The 13447-nt window shown below is 42.4% G+C and overlaps 1 protein-coding gene across 1 annotated transcript in view; it reads right to left on the bottom strand.

Annotated features, from left to right (window-relative positions):
* Positions 1-6249: 6249 nt before the first annotated feature.
* Positions 6250-13447, bottom strand: part of UOX (urate oxidase) — a 31143-nt gene continuing 23945 nt past the window's right edge. Inside the window, 4 exon segments of the mRNA NM_001011886.1 lie at positions 6250-6964; positions 8894-8977; positions 10976-11099; positions 13004-13190. Coding sequence (NP_001011886.1) covers positions 6890-6964; positions 8894-8977; positions 10976-11099; positions 13004-13190 — 470 coding nt within the window. The 3' untranslated portion in view covers positions 6250-6889.

The raw sequence follows: 13447 nt of genomic DNA, 5'->3' as shown, positions 1-13447 counted from the left end.
GGGCCAAATAGTCTTGACTGCAACAACTCAATATATAAACAATACATAAGCAAATGGGCATGGCTGTGTTCCAATAAAATTGATTTACCAAAACAGGTGGTAGGATAGATTTTTCCAACTCCTGCCCTAGACCACTGGACTCGTAAAAACTTCACTAACATGGGAGGCTCCTGATAGATTTCTCTACCACTCTCTAAAGTGCAAGCACCACTTCTTGCTTTTCTGATTCCATTAACACGACATCAGTATGATGATGAACAAATGTGATGGTCTGTGGAGTGTCTAGATGGTCTAGGTCCCACACACAAAAAGTAGGAGATTAGGAGATTAATGTAGTCCTCGGCCAAGACCATAAATGTATATAGTGGGCCATTCTATGTGGATGGAAAGTGCTTCTGTTCTTCCTTCTTGATTTAAAAATCTGAAGAGTTTAGTTCAAAATCCTCAGGATCTAGTCCCATGCATAATCCTCCAGCTCTTATACATACTGACTGAATCTTTGCCACTCTTTTGGCCTGTAGGCCCCTTCCTCCCTTAGCAGTTCAAGCATGTCTCTGGCTGGCAAATGAGGTAACTTGACCCTATTTATTGGTCTGGTAGCCTGAAGGGGAGGTGAAAATAGACTCCAGAGGGCCAAACAGAAGGCTTTGCACTGTCTTCAAGCAAGGGTGGTGGTGCTAGCTCTTCACAGGGAAGAGTAGTCTACAACTGCAGGCCCAGAGAATTCAGGGAAATCTGAGGATTCAAGATATCAGGTGCATCAGTCAAGAGCCTGACCTTGTGTGTGGACCTCTCAGATCTGAGAATTAATCTTCCTTAGAGCTCTACTATTCTCATAATTAAGTCCTAGGCCTGATCCTAATTTTTTTTTCTATCATCTGGCTGTAGAGTTTCTTTATATGCTCCAGGGAGGGCCTCTTGCTTTCATGCTTTGCATTATATTGGTTATTAATCATCCTCATCTTTTCATTCTTTTTCTAATGTGCTAATGATTCCCAGCAACACCCATATAAATTCCATCACCCTTATAATTATTACCTCCAAATCTCTCAAGCACCCAAAATATTGCCACTGCCAGAGTATCCCCTTCCTCCAGGACCCCATCCCAATTCACCTCAGGTGATAATTTTAATGATCACATAATTAAAACATTCCAGGGACTCATCGCCAGCTGGACAGTCGGTGGTTCAGCTCCAACAATCCCATTTTAGAGCCTCCTTCCTAGAACCACTTCTAGATCCACAAGTTGGCTTCCCTAAGAAATGTCCAGCAAGACCCTGAGATTTTCATGCAGGTTTATTAAGGATTGCTCTCTGGAACAATGCCTGTCAACAGTGAGGAAACCAGGACTGGGCAGAGGGAGAAATTGGATTATGACACAGTTGCAGTAGAGGCCTCAGCCAATTCAGAGATCTGGAGATGGAATGTTCCTGCAGAGTGGTCCCAAATGAGGCGAAAATGTCGGGACTTTGTGTCTCCTACATTGATCAGCCCTGGATGTGAGCTGCTCCCAGGGGGGTGGGTATAAACTTGGCGGGGAGTGGGGGATGGCTTCCTTTAGCCAAGGGCCATTCCTACAGCGGGACCCAATGATAAGGCAGCAGAGGCCAACACTTCTGGCATCTGAGTGCTTTGGTCCCAAGGCAGGTTTGGGTGATGCACATAATCTGTAACAGGAGATTTGCCACCCATTTTGTGCCCCCAAGGGAAACATTAACACACAGTGAGGATGGTAGAGCAAAGGATGGAAAAAGCCTGAGACTATGAAGCTATCCCTGAGTAGCCAGATCAATCCCGAGACAGCCTATCTCTGAACTTCTTAAGTAAACAAGATGTCTTTCCAGCTGTAGACACTCTTAGGTATTCAATTACTTGGAACCAAAAATATTTTAACTTGTGTATGCACTACCTCAGTTAATCCTCACTCTGTGAGGTAGTTATTATTATAATCATTTCAAAATTACAGAACTAAAATTTAGGGTTACCTGCCCAAGGTCACACAACTAGAAATTGGAGAAACCCAGTCTAAAACTTAGCACAACCTGGATCCAAAGTGCATACTCTTCACCCTTTTATTTTTTTTTTATTTTTATTTTATTTTATTTATTTATGATAGTCACAGAGAGAGAGAGAGAGAGAGGCAGAGACACAGGCAGAGGGAGAAGCAGGCTCCATGCACCGGGAGCCCGACGTGGGATTCGATCCCGGGTCTCCAGGATCGCGCCCTGGGCCAAAGGCAGGCGCTAAACCGCTGCGCCACCCAGGGATCCCTCTCTTCACCCTTTTATAGACATCTATGTGACAGCTGATCGAACTGAAAGGGAGATGGGACTATCCCCCAGGTAGGAGGGAAACAGTAGTCTATGTGTTGCTAAAGATCCAACATGAACTAGAAGAGCTGCTCTCAAGAACCTCACTGTCCTCTGACTTGCTGGAGTGGGTTGAGTGCTGGCATCCCCAGATCCTATGTCCGTGCCTTAAGTTTTGGAACCTGTAAATGTGATCTTACATAGGACAAATGTCTTTGTAGACACTGTTAAGGATTTTGAAATGAAGACATCACCTTGGGTTAGTTGATCCAATGACAAGTGTCCTTATGAGAGTCACATGGAACAACAGACAGAAGAGGCAATGTGGCCATGAGGGATGGAGTGGTGCAGCCACAAACCAAGAAACCCCAGAAAGTGCCAGAAGCTGTAAGACCAAGGACAGAATCTCCTCTAAAGCCTTTACAGCTGGCACAATTCTACCTTGATTTTGGACTTCTGGCCTCCAAAACAATGAAGGAATACATTTCTGTTGTTAGACACAATCAAATTTGTGTTAACTTGTTATGGCAGCCTCAAGAAACAAATATAGCTGGGGTCCTTCTCTTTTCTTCTGAACACATTTATTTTCCTTCCTCATATGAAGGAATCCGCATGTTTTTCTTCCAAGTTTAGTTGAGTATTTTCCTTATGTGGTAAATTTCCAATGGAATCCTTCACCCTTTACTAAATCCTTGATGAATGTTGAAGCACCCGTAGAGGCATGAATGAGCATTTTGCTAGGAGGAAGGTCCGTACCCAATCTTTCTCTATAGGCCATCCGTAGAATCCAAAAACTTTAAGGATTCCTGAGAAAGAGTCCAGGCACATAGAAGAATGAAAGGCAGCTATGCTCTGAGATAAATGAGAACAAAGACTATGAAAAGTACAAAGAGAGTAAGTTTCCAATATTTGGAAGTAGAAAGAACCCAGTGAGTTAGAAGGCTTGAAACCCATGTATTTAGAAAGAAGCTTCGGTTTCCTCCAAAATGCAGGAAAAGAGGCAGAAGTTACAAAAGTTTGGCAAAGGAGACTACAGATGGCAAAGTCCAGTCAGTCCCAAGTCTGAAGGAAAAAAAAAAAAAAAAAAAAAAAGCTCTTTCTGGACTAAAGGCTAGAAGGTTAGAGAGAAGTTCAGATTTCTGTAGTTAAATCTTGCATGTGGTTGAAAAAGGTAAATTCTGTTTCAATAACAAACAAGAAAAACACTGTTTCCAAAGAGTGATTTCTATCATATTGAGAACAAAGGGAGAAGAAGCAGGTTACTGAAAGTGAAGAGGGCTATGAACTTAAGTCTGACTCTACAAAGGAAATGGAATGAACACATTTTCTGAGACTGTTTCAATGAAAAGTTATGTGATGAAATTTGAAGGATTTCGACCAAGTCTTGGAATTTTGGCTGCCAAAACCACAAGCCCCAAATGACAGCTGCTCCACTGAGTGCCGTGCAAACTGGCTCTCTGGCAGCAAACAGGCTGGAGTCACAGGCACGACTCCCCCATGAAAGTTGTTGAGATGGGTTGGGGTAAGGATGGGGAGAAGGCATGGGGAGTGCTGGAGAGCAAGTCAGCTTTCCAGAAAAATTGGAACCAAGTCCCTGTCGCCTCCTATAACAAAATTACCAAGTGTTTTGATACGAATTACCTCGCAGGTGTTTACAACTCAGGCTGGCCTGCTCCTCTGCCAGCACCGACAAAACCAGGTGAAACCCAGAGCCTGGTTTTCAGCACATAGTTTACAATTTTAACCACCAGAAAACATCCTTCACAATATAGGAACCTGGTCCTTGAAAACTTCACAGACTACAGGCTTTCCTGCCACACACACCTGGGATATAACATCCACTTGCTCATTTGCAATCCATTACAATAAATGTTTTAAGAGAAACAAAATGCCCATATATATATAAAATGGGCCACAATCTCTAAGGATTCCCTCTAATACGGATTTCTTCTATGAAGCAAATTCAGTGTTCTAAAACTTCCGTGGCCAAGATAAGATCTAGTAAGAAGGGCCTAATTAAGGAGTTTTTTTTCTAAGTTTTTTTGTCCTTGTTTGTTTGTTTTAAATCATGCTAACTCTAAATTCCTCTTTAAACTGGATTATCAAATCAGCAGAGGAATAAAATGTACTAGCTATTTGGCCATGCAAATGACATGAGGTAGAAGCACATTTTGTAATATGAGTCTTCAGTGTGGCACAAAACTTTCCTTATCAAATTATTTCATCCTTCTTATCTCATGTTCTTTCCCAGCCAAGACTAGCCTGGGCATGGCCTCCAGCATCTTCTAGGGCTTGCTGTGCTCAGACCTCCCATCTCTCACTCACCAAGTCTAATGATTATTTTCTACTTGGATCGCATTACACATGAAAAGAAGGCAAGACATTTCATTTAACAAACATATATAGAAATTTCTGTGTGTCAGGTGTAAATACTATCACAGCACTTTACAGACATTAATCTATTTAATCTTCAAAAACCTCTGAGATTCTATTTTCACCTCTGTGTTATAGATGAGGTCACTTGTCATAGAGATAGTAAGAGGTGGATCCAGGGTTGAAGTGAGTTCGTGAAATTAAATACTATACCATGCTAGCTTAAGTTACAGTATTATAAAGGGGAATGAAGCAGAATTATCAAGTAATACCAAGTACTCATATGTAATCATTTATTTAAAAAATGGAGATTGGGGATCCCTGGGTGGCGCAGTGGTTTGGCGCCTGCCTTTGGCCCAGGGCGCGATCCTGGAGACCCGGGATCGAATCCCACATCGGGCTCTTGGTGCATGGAGCCTGCTTCTCCCTCTGCCTGTGTCTCTGCCACTCTCTCTCTCTCTCTGTGACTATCATAAATAAATAAAAAAATAAAAAAAAATTTTAATGGAGATTTATAAAAATTACTAAGTGGTGGGTTTTTAAAAAGATTTTATTTATTTATTCATGAGAAAGAGGCAGAGACATAGGTGGAGGGAGAAGCAGGCTCCACAGAGGGAGTCCGATGTGGGACTCGATCCCGGAACTCCAGGATCATGACCTGAGCTGAACACAGATGCTTAACCACTGAGCCACCCAGACATCCCTAAATGGAGTTTTTTTTAATGGAGGAAGGTTATCTAGAATGCTCATGTGGGACAGGTTCTCATCATGGGCCTCTAAAATTATAGTTAATGAAGCTTTATAGTATATATATATATATATATATACATACACAATAGTAGTATTAATCAAGTGGTATAATCACCAGTCAAATCCATATACATCATTAAATCAATTATATTTATTTCTCTGATCATAAAGGTAATAACTGTTCATATTTGGAAAATCCAGAACAGCACATGGGGAAAAAAATTACTCCTAACCCCACCATCTAGAAATCATCATCACTAAATATTTTTTAAAATATTTATTTATTTATTTGAGAGCGAGAGTGGGTGCACACTGTGCGCTCAAGCTAGCAAAATGGGGGAGGGGCAGAGGGACACAGAATACTGAAGCGGACTTCCTGCTGAGCACAGAGCCTGAGGAGGTGAGACTCAATCCCAGGACCCCGAGACCACGACCTGAGCCGACACCAAGAGTCGTTCAACCGACTGAGCCACCCAGGCACCCCATCACTGATACTTTTACAGAGAGATTCTCTTGTCTTCTTTCTCTGTGGATACTCCTTGATTGTTGTATTGACTTAGCATTTATTAAATGTGGCTGTTTGTGCCAAAGTGTGATGCATTATTCAAAGAAAAACAAACTGTACTTTTTTTCAGTGTCTACTAAATATTCTCTGAGAATTGTAAAAGTCCTAAAACCAACACATTAAGATTACACAAGAGCTTTTAGAGTAGAAATAAACTCCCAGTGATACATACGCTAGAGCATTCTTAGAAATTCTAATATTCAGGTTAATTGAAGTCACAATGGTGATTGTTTTTTTTTCTTTCTTTTTTTAAGATTTTATTTATTTATTCATGAGAGACACAGAGAGAGAGGCAGAGACATTGGCAGAAGGAGAGGCAGGCTCCCTGCGGGGAGCCTGATGCGGTAGTCAATCCTAGGACCCCAGGATCAGGACCTGAGCCAAAGGCAGACGCTCAACCACTGAGCCACCCAAGCACCCCTGGTGATAGTTTTTAAAATATGATTTTGTCATTACATTTTCTGCATTGCCCAGAAGCAAAGTTTGAGCATTAGTAGGTTGAAAACAATGCTTGCACTTAAATTTGTGCACAAATTAATTGATACGACACATCCATTAATTCATGATTATTTTCTTAGTAAATTGATTCTAAAACCTCTCTAAGACAGGAAGGTGCAAGACAACTAAAAAGAAATATTGATTTATGACTATTCTAATACTGCTTAGCATTTGTGAAGTAAACTGTATCCAAAAAGCATGTTATAATGACTAATCACAAAACACCTTGCTGAGCTACTAGTAGAACTCTTTCATACAGGAGAAAAAAATAACACCATAAATCAACACACTAGTTTGAAATTTTGCATGGTTACATGCTATGATTTCTAGCATCACAGGAGGCTGAGGGAATTCCTCAGTTGAGAGTAGACTTCCAGTGCTGGTGGCTACAATGTCACAGCTTCGAAGCCAGCTTCCTCTTGACCGTACCAGTAATCCTGCCATATGGATTGTCTAATGGTAGCAAGACCTGTAGAAAAACCACATGGCAACGTCAGAGGCATTCCAATACACCGCTCCTTTTTTCTGTGAATCAATATTAAGTCAACAACAAAAACAACAACTCACTAGAGAGGAAAATGTGTATGACCTACAGTCAAGTTATTACAAGTATGGCAATGCCTTATTTTTCTTGCAATACTTGAGAGATGAGTTGATTGTCCAGAAAATTAGAGTTTTTGAAAAATTTTAATCATTGGGATATAAATGTTTTTCAAATGCATTATATATCTCTGCTTTTTAAGTAGACTGTGGTGAACATAATTTGGCTTTTTCTTGATGATTCACTTTGAACATCAGTCATTGTCCAATGCTATAATACCACCATGCCCTCAGGAACATTTGAGGTCCTCGGGCTGTTAGCCCAATACTAAATGGCTCCAGACAACTGTGAATTTAGAGTTGCTCTGTCTCCCACCCTGTCATTTGTCACTTTGCCACTTTCATCAGTGTGTCCTGAGTCTCTGCTTTTTGTGTGTTGCCTTCACTTTGTACACGCCTGCTGGGTGAGGGCCTGAGAGCAGCTCCAGCCATCCCCAAAGTGCAAGCCCGGACATGGGACAACTTGTTCAGCCCCTCAGGTGCCATCGTGCAGAGCCCTGGCCCAAAGGATCCCGGGCCTTCCTGTGTCGGGGTCCCCATCCGTTCTTCAGGTGGGAGCTGAGGAAGCTGCAAATCTGACTTCTTGGATCTAGAGACACAACGGGCAAGCCCTGCAACGAATCTTTGAGCTTGGATGACTGTAGGCCAGGGGTGTTTGGGGGCTTTGAGGAGACTTCCTTTCTCTGCTAGGTTCTGGGGCTAAGCACAGCCCCAGTCACGGCACTTACCCTTTTGTTTGGAATCTCTTTGTTTTACCTTTGGTGGACATGGCCAGAATCACTCTCAGGTCCCTCTCCTGCTCTTTTGAAGGTAATTATTTTAAAAGGCTTTATATTGTAATTAATGGTATTCTGGTAACGACCATCCTTTCCTTCCACTGAAGTAAACAATGTTGCCTCTGCTCAGTTGAGTGAACAGTACCTGGGATGGAGGTTGCTCTCCTCTGCCACTCAGAGTCCTCTAGCAGCATTCCCAGGCATCCAGGCATGACCTTCGTTTCCCAGTTTGCCACTTTCCTAGGTGGCCCCTCCCTACCTCCCCCTACACACTAAAACAAGCTATCGAGATGATGTTTTTCAAATTCTAGAAGTCTGTGAGAGGATGGATCATATAGAGAAAACCTACCATTCTCAAAGTGGTTCAAGAGGGGAAGGACAGTTCTAATCTCCAAGGCCCCACTACTTCAGGCTGTTGAGTCAGACACACTCATTTGGTTTAACCTTCTGTCATGGCTTAAAACAAGTTCAGGTAAGTGTTTTTTCCAAAACAAGGTTTCCTTTCAAAAAAAGTACACTTCCTCATCTTGCTTTCTATAATTGCAATTGGAAACACAAACACTCTTCCATTTTTCTGTTGACATTTTCTGTTTATTGCTACTTAAATTGAAGACTTAATCCGAAGTTAGACGGTGAAGGAAAATGAAAATAGAATCTTTTTCTTCTCCTCATCGCCTCATCATGGAAGAATAATGAAGCGGTGACCTTGGGTGGCACTTTTCAGAGAAGAAGATCTCAGAGCTGTCTCATCTGGCACACTCTGTGCTTTCTTTGTTTTTCAATCCCTGCAGCCTCCAACCCTCCTCCACAATCACTCATCCACTTCTAGGGTACTCCAGCCTCAGGTACTGAAAGGACCAGAGACTAAGGGGACTCTAATCAGTGGCAACTATAAATACTCCTGAAACAACAGCTGTTAAGAGTTTTGCTTGGTGATATTATCGTCCCAAATTTATAAAGACAAGTAAGAGTGTGGGGGCAGGAGTGTAGATGTACTTTAAATATTTTTAAAGTCCTCTTACCTCTTCTTTGTTGATCAGTCCCATTTTGGACATGTCTATGTTAAAGTAGTGAATGTTCGGCAGGCTGATTTCCATGTCTTCCATCTGGAATCCAAAGGAATATGGATCACTTTGAGCAACTGTGAATCTCTCTCTCTCTGTCACTCCTCCTCTGCAACCCACCTGCCCAATGGCCCATTACTCAAGTTCTACCTATTCCTGAGACACCCTCCAATGTTCCTCTACGGCTCGACATTGTTGACTCCTGCTAGTCCTGTTATTAGATGGTGGGCCCACACTTTTCCCCTCCAAGTACAAAATCTCTTCTCAGAAAAGTAAGAATTCCTTGGGTCAGAAAGCTGTGAGACCTTCGAGATCCCACTGGCCTCCTGGTGCTGGCTGGTTAACCTCCTAAATTCTTCCTCAGCCTATTTCCTCCTCTCTAGGCCTATCTCAAACATTTGCAGGCCCTGGAGTAAGAATATAATTGGAGCTATTTAAAGTTATGAATTAAAAAAAATTAAAAAATAAAGTTATGAAAGAAGCAAGAAACTTTAAAGTGAAATATGTTCTATCCTTCCAACTTGACAAATATACCTTCATAACAACCTGGAAGGCCAGAATGTAATTTAGAATAGTCTGATTGCTTGCAATGCCATGCCAGGATGTGGTAGTGTGGGAAGAGCCAGACCCCAGCCCCTGGTCCTTCCCACCTTCTCTCTTGGACTCATGAAGTGCACACCCTTGCTTCCATGTCAAGTCTCATCCATACCTCCTGCAAACATCTGCCCCTTCTCCTCCTGTCAAGCCTAAGGGTAAACATACTGATGGCATAATGTGCCTCCAGAGGATGGATCTGAGGAAAAGGTTTGCAGTTTCTGAAAGTAGTCTCAGGGTTATTTGGGCAGTTAATTCTGGGGTGCAGGTATCCAGAGAATGATCTAGAAAGGGATGTGTGGGTACCCGACAGGTCTGTTGCGTTGGCTCCACTGACTCTTCATCTAGTGGAGAGAAGCGTAGCCAGAGAAAGGCCTGGAAAGTGCTAGACCATGGCAGGCATCTCTCTTGCCCAGGTTTCTCTCCATACCATCACGGAACTAAGTTCAGGCCTTTCTTGCCAGATTTCTGCTTCCCAACAGTCTCCAACAGGTCTCCTTGTATGTGGTCTGTTGTCCTTTCAATGTATCATCTTTCTTTTTTAGAGTTATCTTTCTGGAGTGCAAATCCAGTAGTGTTACACATTGGTTAAACCCCTCCGTGGCTCCTAAGAGCTTTCAAGATAAAGTACGGACCATAAATAAGCCCACAAGGATCCTCCTGATTTGGTTCCTGCCTCATCCCTAGGCACTTGGAGAGACTTTCACTCATGGAGCTGATATGAGTATATGAGGGTCATATGATAGACCCTCAACAGCAAATGGCTGTCCCATGATGCCTCCTTGCCTCTATACCTACCATGCTCCCTTACCCTCGAGTGTGAACCCTACCTGTCCTTTAAGACTCAACTCAAACACCTCTCTCTCCAGAAAGCCTGGCTGGCCCTATGTCCCCTTCCTGAGTTGGACACCTTTCTCTGGATTTCCATAATGCTCTATGCTCTACTGCATCATTATTTTACTTTTTTTTTTCTTTTACTCAGTGATGAACTCTTTGAGGGCAGGCACCTTGTCTAATTTATCTTTGTATACTTCATGTGCTGACAGAGTTATAACCATTCAATAATATCAGATGGGTGGATGGATGGAATCTTCCTGCATCTAGCCTTCATTTCCGGGCTACCCTGAACCATAGGCCCTTGGCCTAATTATTCCTCCTTCAGGGCATTTGAGTGTCCTTATATGAGGCTTAAATTGTGGCAGGTTGAAAAGACCCACAGAATTTTCAACAAACCTAGAGAATTATAGCAGTGGCCTCTGTTTTCAGGTTGGACAGATTTTTCCATTTTTTGCTCTCTTCTCACTTGCTATAACAAGCTTTTGAACAACAGATGTCATTTTTCATGTGTCTTCCACTGTCTTATTTTAACTCTCAACTCTCTGTCAGAGCTGACAGGAGACACAACAAGTTCTCTCAGTCCTCAGAATGGCAAATGACAAAACATACCTCAGGAACCCGACTCAAAGAGTGCACCTGGATGTCATAGAGGGTCTTCTGGACAGAGGGTGAGTACTCGCCCTTGTCATAGGGTCCAGCAAATTTCTCCAGGACAATGTCCCGAACAGTATCCCTAAAACACAGGAAAGAGACCTGAGGACTCATAGGGTGGTCTTTTAGGAGTATGCTATTATGTTGAGAAGTGGTGGCCTTCTATCCTCCTAGAAAACAATTTTATTGCTGGTTTTAGAAGAGATTAATATCTTGTAATGCCTCCCCCTGAAAACACCTCCCTACACACACACACACACACACACACACACACACACACACCATTCAACAAAGGTATTGAGTGTCACCAGGCTATCTTCATCATCTAGAACTAGTGCCCCCTGGGCATTCCAGAGGAAATCTTCCTCCCTTTTGAAGAACCCATGAAGGGGACTTCCAAGTCTGCTAGTGCTCTTACTGCTCAGCTTGGCCAGTTCTTTGAATTATTATGTTTTTAGGGATTTCATTCTGTGCTAGGCTCTGTGCTCAGGATTTTATGTGATTACATCATTAAATTATCTCAATATGCCTGGGCCAAGTACTATTATTATTCTCAATTTAGACATGAGCAATCTTAAAAGTTAAATGATCCACACTAAGTCATTCCCTCTCCTTAGTGGGAGACCCAACTAAGACCCTGATTCTGTCGTGCTCAATTTTGGGCTCTTTCCAATACATCAGTGTGCTGCCACTGGGGAACAATTGAAATAAAGAAGGAAAAAGAACATCGAGGTGAGGTTCTCTATAAGCATTTTCAAACCCATCACAAAATAAAAGGAGTAGAGCAAAACTATGTCAGTGGGAGGAAGCTACCAGGGGGGCAGACTCCAGCTCATCAGAAAGCAGCATTTCTTTCTTTCTTTCTTTCTTTCTTTCTTTCTTTCTTTCTTTCTTTCTTTCTTTCTTTCTTTCTTTCTTTCTTTCTTCTTTCTTTCTTTCTTTCTTTCTTTCTTTCAGATTGATTTTATTTATTTATTTATTTACTTACTTACTTATGAGAGACACAGAGAGAGGGAGGCAGAGACATAGACAGAGGGAGAAGCAGGCTCCCTGCTGAGAGACCAATGTGGGTCTGGATCCCGGGACCCCAGGATTATGCCCTGAGCTGAAAGCAGATGCTCAACCACTGAGCCACCCAGGCGTCCCAGTAGCATTCTAACAATTGGAATGTAAGCAGAGGAATGAGATGCCTGGCCCAAAAACAAACTCAGAGTCCAGAGGCCTAAGTACTGCTTGTCAAGGATATCATAATAATAATCATACCTTTACATTGCTAAGGCATTTATCATTTATAAACTGCTTCTGTGAATATTGCCTCATTTTGAGTTTAGCCTACAATGATCAACTGTCCCAGTTTGCCTATGACCAAGGGGTTTCCTGGGACATGGGACTTTCCAGGGTCAAAATCAGAAAAGTCTGGCAAACTGGGGTGAGTTGGGCATCCTTATGTAGCTTTCTCTGCATCTACTATGAGGTAGTAAAGCCAAATATCATTATTCTCGCTTGATACAGTGGTTCTTAATGTGTGGCTCCTGGGCCAACACCATCAGCATCAGCTGGGAGTTTATTGGAAATGCAAGTTCTCAGATGCCACCTCAGACCTACAGAATCAGAACCCCTGGAAGTGGGCCATGTAATCTGCATTCTAACAAGTCCTCCAGGTGATTCTGATACAGAATAATATTTGAGAACTACTGATATAATTAATTAAAAAACAGAGGGTCAAAAAAAGTAAAATAAAAAAAATAAAAAACAGAGGGTCAGGGGAATTAGGTGGTCCATCCAAGCTCATTTCAGCTAATAACATCTAAGATTTCTGTACAGATTTACTAATTCAAGTCAAGAGCATTGTCAGAAGGGTCTCTGAACAGTGGGGAGGTTAAATTAGGTAGCCTCTAATTTTCTCTTTCAGATAGAAGAGTCTATGACCTTAGGGCCCCTGGGAAGAGGGCAGAGCCAGAGCCAAGCCCTAGTCCATGCTCATACCAGGTAGCCTCAAAGTCCACGTCTCTGCCCTGGTGATAGCGCCATTTGCAGTACACTTTGGTGGCAAAACACCGGTCCTTCACCTCAGGGAGGGTGGTGAACTGGTCCTTGATGAATCCTTCGAATCCAGACTGGGTCGTTTTCAAGACCTTGAGATCTTTGATTCCAGAATGAATGACTGGAGGTCCTGTTTTAAGTAAAAACGTAAAAGGGGGTGAAGTTATAAACAAAATAGTGTCTTCTTACTGATACCTAGCTCTAAGGATTCTGGTCATTAAAAAATGGTGCACTGTGAACAAAGAACCACCTCACCATCCACGTTTTCTGTCTCCCTGTCTCCTCTGAAGTCCACCTGATGAGGATGGTGTGCCTTTCTCTCTATCTGGACTCCATGATGCCCTGTCTCTCTCCAGCCCTAGGAGAACTGAAGGTCAGAGACTAAAC

This window comes from Canis lupus, chromosome 6 (genome assembly GCF_011100685.1).
Source record: "Canis lupus familiaris isolate Mischka breed German Shepherd chromosome 6, alternate assembly UU_Cfam_GSD_1.0, whole genome shotgun sequence".
NCBI classification, from domain to species: domain Eukaryota; kingdom Metazoa; phylum Chordata; class Mammalia; order Carnivora; family Canidae; genus Canis; species Canis lupus.
Note: the sequence above shows the minus strand (reverse complement) of the source record. Positions and strands in the feature narration are given on the sequence as shown.